The following is a 5,809-nucleotide window of genomic DNA, read 5'->3' on the forward strand; positions in this document are numbered from 1 at the left end:
TCATAAATTACTTTTATGAAATTTTTTGGGATATATTATATATTTACGAAAATGTGACAGAGTTCTTTTATGGAATAAGCATCTCTAATAAATAAAAAAACTTTTTACCATTTGTCACATTTATATTGATTTGATCACATATCATTTTGTGGTTGTTTTCAATTAAAAAAATTTCACATGGCAGTTTGTGATTGTTTCATTTTTATTAAATGTATCAATTGCAATAAATATAATAATAAAGATATTTTAATTTCATTAATTGACTTTCCTGCTAATTTTAAATTTTCTTAATCAAAACTCATTAGTTTTCTTTGTTTATTTATTTAAATTATTTGTTTAAATTTAAAAAAGAAAAACACTTTAATTTTAATAATTCAATATTTTTTATTTTTCTTATAAATTCAACTATGTAAGACATGAATCTTACACCTAATAAGTATAATAGAGACAAGTTGTGTGGAATATTATAGGAGTGGTATGAAATTGTTCGTTTATTGCGGTGAGGAAGCAGTGGATATATATAATTATAGTCTTATAAACCGTTTTATTTCATTTTAAAAGCTTCTTAATATTATTTTCTTATAGTTTAGAGGATTAAAGTTAATTTTTACATGTTCATTTTTTTTTTCACTTGAAATTAAAGTTAATATTTTTCCACAATCTTTATTCGATCTGAAAGCAGCGAAAACAAAGCTTACACCGTAAAACAGAACGACCAGAAGATAGATTGAGAGGGAGAGAGGGATATCGATTAAGAAGTCAGATTGAAAGACAGAGATCAACAATAGAGAGTTGCGGGAGAGATCCGATTGAAATATGGGTTGTTGTTCATCCGTATTCCATATCCAAGCGATACAAATGGGTAAAATTGGCGATCTCAGGGCTTCGATTCCGAACTCTTAAGTCGATTTCCAAAATTGTGTGGTGTAATCTTGATGAAACGATGTGAATGACTCATTTTCTATAAGATTCAACCCCTGAAATGCAGATACACTTACATGGGATCACAATGGCGTTAAATTCAAGCTTTTTTGCTGTTTTGAAGCATTTGAATGAAGCAAATCGAATTATTGTTGTTACGATTGATAGAAATTAATCATTGAGTTGTTTTATGGACCAAGATTTTAAGGAAATTATGAATTAGAAGGGAGAGTCTTCGTTTTATTTCATAGAAGCACGAAAGAAACCCATAAAAGCTGTGACATTTTTCCTGAAATCACTTTCTTTTATTCTGTGTTTTGACTGTTTTCAACCATTGGGTTTTTTAAGGATGGAGGTGGTTGAAGAAGGCGAAAGGTAAGGGACTATGGTGAAGGTGGTGGTGGAAGGTTGACGGTGGTGGTGACTGGAGGTAGATTATATTGGAGGTGGTGGTGGAAGAAGATCAATTATGCATTTCTGGCAGTCATTGATGACAAGGCTAAGGGGTAATCGATTACACCTTCATTTTTATGAAAATGATCATTTTAACCCAAAAAAATCTAGTTTATGCCACTAAACTACAAAAAAGACATAAGTGACATTTTAAACCAAAACATGATATATGATAGTTCATAGGGCCTCATTGACATTTTCCTTTTAGAAAACAAACTCGATGTAGTTGAAACCTGCTATAAGTGACATTATGGTTCTTTAGGAAGGTTATATGAGGAATTAACTTAATAGATTTATACTAAATGCTCAAAACAATACATAATATGCATACAACCATACAGCATGTGTAGCAAATAGCAATAGCAATAGCTCCTAATCCTTAGTTAATACATGGGATTGTTTTTAACTTCCACGATTATGTTTTTTCGAAAGAGAGCTTCCAAGATTATGTTTGTATATTTCACAATGAAACTTGGGATTATTTGTAACTTCAAGATAAAGAAAAGTATAATTCTCAAGTCCACTAATTACCTCGTGTAACCTATTTATATGTGTATTAGCAAAATTGCTTTGGATAACTAATTCAACCTTTGCTATTTTTCTTGCAGGATTTATGTTACAAGCATTCCAAAAAAGTGCACCCCCTTATAAAATGGCTTGCAACCCATCGCAACAACCGATAAAGTTTAATGTTGATGATCTTCATAGGGCTATGGACTTGAAGGATAACATCCGTAACATGTCTGTTGTTGGACAACTTGGACATGGTAGTATAACATCTCAAGTCATTTTTTGTTACACCTATTTCATTTTTGTTAACTTTATTAATTATCATTCATCTTTTAATGTTAACATCAACAGGAAAATCCACTTTGATTGATTCTCTTGCGACTGCTGCGGGCATCATCCCATGTGATGACGATATCCACATGACCTACACCCGTGAGGACGAGGCACAACGTGGTATGACCATAAAGTCATCCGGGATTTCCCTCTACTATAAAATGACCGATGTAGCCCTTGAAGCCTTCAAAGGAGAACGTAATGGAAATGAGTACCTCATCAATCTCATTGACTCACCCGGGCACGTTGACTTTTCATCCGAACTCACCGCTGCCCTCCGTATCACCGACGGCGCTCTTGTCGTTGTCGACTGTATCGATGGCGTTTGCATCCAAACAAGAAACGCGCTTCGCCTCGCACTCGGTGAGAGAATCCCACCTGTATTGGCCCTCAACAAAATGGATCGTTGTTTCCTTGAACTCCAAGTTGGTGGTGAAGAAGCCTATCAAACTTTCCTAAATGTCATTGAAGAGTTTAATGAGTACATGAAGCCCTTTGAGGACAAGGTTTTAGGTGATGTCAAGGTGTGCCCAACGAAAGGTAATGTCGTGTTTTCATCTGGGCTCTACGGATGGGGATTTACATTGTCAAATATCGCGAAAATATACGCGTCTATATCTGGTGTCGATGAGTCGACGTGGATGAGAAAACTTTGGGGTGAGAACTATTATGACTCGAAAACCAAAGCGTGGACCACAAAGAGTACAGGATCTGCAACTTGCACACGTGGGTTTGTTAAGTTCTGTTATGAACCCATTAAGAAGGTAATTGAGGCAATTATGAATGACCAGAAGGATCAATTACGTGGTATGTTGACTCAAATCGGTGTCACGATGAATAATGAAGAGGATGAGTTGATGGGTGAGGCATTGATGAAATGCATCATGCAGAAATGGCTTCCGATTGCAACTCCTTTACTTGAAATGATGATATTTCATTTGCCTTCACCCCAGACTGCTCAAAGATACCGGGTTGAAAATCTATATAAAGGCCCTTTGGATGATCCGTATGCTACTGCTATAAGAAATTGTGATCCCGATGGCCCTCTCATGCTCTATGTATCGAAAATGATTCCTACATCCGATGACAAGAGTCGGTTTTTTGCTTTAGGTCGGGTTTTCGCAGGTCGGATTTCAGCTGGTTTGAATGTCAGGATCATGGGTTCTAGGCCTTCTGGCTATGTCGACGGTGAAGACAAGGATATGTATGTTGAAAGTGTTGAAAGAACCGCTATTTGTATGGGGAAAAAACAAGAAACCATTAAAGATGTTCCATGTGGAAATACAGTCGCGTTGTTTGGTTTGGATGAATTCATCACCACCGGAAGTGCAACACTAACACATGAGAAAGAAACCGAGGCGTACCCGATTTGCGGCATGAAGTTCTCGGTGTCCCCGGTTGTCCGTGTTATAGTACAGTGTAAGGTTGAATCCGAACTCCCAAAACTTCTTAAGGGTTTAAGGAGTCTGGCCAAATCCGACCCTTTGGTTGGGTACACGCGTGAAGAATCTGGCGATTATACTATTGGTGTTGTGGGGGAAATGAATTTGGCAATATGTTCGAAGGATTTGGCGGAAGATTATATGGGTGGGGTGGAAATCCTTGTTTCCGACCCTTTTGTGTCGTTATATGAAACTGTTGTTGAGAAATCCTCACATCTGGTTATGACTAAGTCTCGAAATGGAAATAACCAATTGTTCATGAAAGCAAGATCACTTGATGATAGTTTAGGTTACGCGATAGAAATTGGGGAAGTTGGTCCGTTTGACGACCCAGACGTTCGTGGAAGGATTCTCTCTGAAGAATACGGTTTGGAAAAATATCTCGGAAAGAATATCTGGTGTTTCGGTCCCGAAACAAATGGGCAAAACATGGTTGTCGATATGTGTAAGGAAGATAAGTCCTTGAAAGAAATTGAAGATTATATTGTTGCTGGTTTTCAGGAGGCATCTAAAAAAGGTGCTTTAGCTAATGAGCCAATGAAGTGTATATCTTTTGAGGTGCGTGATGCGGTACTTCATGATGATGCGTCCCACCTTGATGGAAGCGAGATGGTCGAGGCTGCCAAGCGTGCGATATACGCGTCTCAACTGACTGCGCAACCGCGGTTTATGCAACCGTATTACGTGGTTGAGTTTCAAGCATCATCTGAAGAAGAGGTTGACAAGAGCTGCAAATTGGTGAGAAAAAGGGGTGGATTTGTGCATGAAAAGAAAAAAGTTAATAGGCCGGGGAAAATGGTGTATGACATATGGGCATATGTTCCTGTGCTAAAGTCCTTTGGATTTTCAGCTGATTTGGAGGAGGCTACTTCGGTGAAGCTTATCCCACAATGTGTGTTCGAATTTTGGTCTGTGATGCGTTCGGACCCGTTGGAGGTTGGTTCATATGCGCATGCGCTTATGACCCAAATTCGCAAGAGGAAAGGACTAAACGAGCAGATGACACCGTTGTCTGACTTTGAGGACAAGTTGTAAGCAGGCGTGAACCCTTGCAGTAGCATATCGGGTTTAAATTTTTTTAAAAATCATCGTTTATTTATTTGTTTGTTTTAGCATCCTACTTTCATTTTTCTATTTATTACTAGATTATTAAAGCATTATACTTTGAACGATTTACCTAGTTATAGCCGTGAAAATTACTTTATGTTTGAATGACATTTGTTATAATTGGTTAGATTTAAGTTTGTATACACTCAAAAAATTGGTTGCTACTTTTGTTGTTTTCTCTAATTACTTGATTGCTATTATATATGTGGATGGTTCCTGTTAAAAATTGGTGTTACTTCACTCTCATTTCTCCTTTGGTCAGGTGTTCATTCACTTATGTTTCATTTATCTGAATTTTTCTTTCTTTATTTTGTACTTTGATTAATATTATAGAGTAAGAAAGATGAAAATATGAACTGATTTCGTTAGACTGAAAGTTTACACCATCTAACATCTTTATAAAACTTGTGTAAGTAACAGAGAAGACAACAAACTGTAATAACAAATTCTAACTAACTGATTTTTTATAATCCAATCGTATCTCGTGTGACAAAGGACTATATTTTGTAGATATTAATGTTAAAACAATGTTTTATATCCTTGAATTTTAGAAGATTTTTTCATTTTGTTCAAAACAAATAACATGTTTATTAGTTTAGGTTGTTCAAATAACAACTTATATGTATCAAGAGTTTGATGATCATTCAACTTTATCCATGAATTTTTGGTCCCAGTTAGAAAAATAGGATATCCTGTAATCAGAAAGAAACAAAAAAAATACACATTGCTATTTTCATTTTTGGTCCCTCTTAAGTGTTACAACTCCATAGTTACTTAAACAAGGTCTATATCAGTTAATTCTTTTAGATAGGGATACAAAACAAATTTTCATTGTAGTTGTTGGTTATAATTTTCAAAGTAGAATGTCATTGTAAGAAAATAAGTTAAAGTACAATGCCATGATTGGATGCATTTTGCAATTTGTGTCCTTATTTTGTTATTTCATAAGGATTTTGGTTTATGAATGAAAATAGGATCCTGTAATCAGAAAATAATATTAAAGTACATTGTTGTCATTATAAAAACATACTTTCATTTAGTGG

At 35.7% G+C, this 5,809-nt stretch overlaps 1 protein-coding gene across 1 annotated transcript; it reads left to right on the forward strand.

Annotated features, from left to right (window-relative positions):
- Positions 1-1,082: 1,082 nt before the first annotated feature.
- LOC111879760 (elongation factor 2) lies at positions 1,083-5,001 on the forward strand. The gene is made up of 3 exons (XM_023876195.3): positions 1,083-1,427; positions 1,983-2,141; positions 2,236-5,001. The coding sequence occupies exons 1-3, from the start codon at positions 1,391-1,393 to the stop codon at positions 4,692-4,694; spliced, it is 2,655 nt and encodes an 884-aa protein (XP_023731963.1). The 5' UTR covers positions 1,083-1,390; the 3' UTR covers positions 4,695-5,001.
- The last annotated feature ends 808 nt before the right edge of the window (positions 5,002-5,809 follow it).

The sequence above is a fragment of the Lactuca sativa genome, chromosome 3 (genome assembly GCF_002870075.4).
Source record: "Lactuca sativa cultivar Salinas chromosome 3, Lsat_Salinas_v11, whole genome shotgun sequence".
Lineage (NCBI taxonomy): Eukaryota > Viridiplantae > Streptophyta > Magnoliopsida > Asterales > Asteraceae > Lactuca > Lactuca sativa.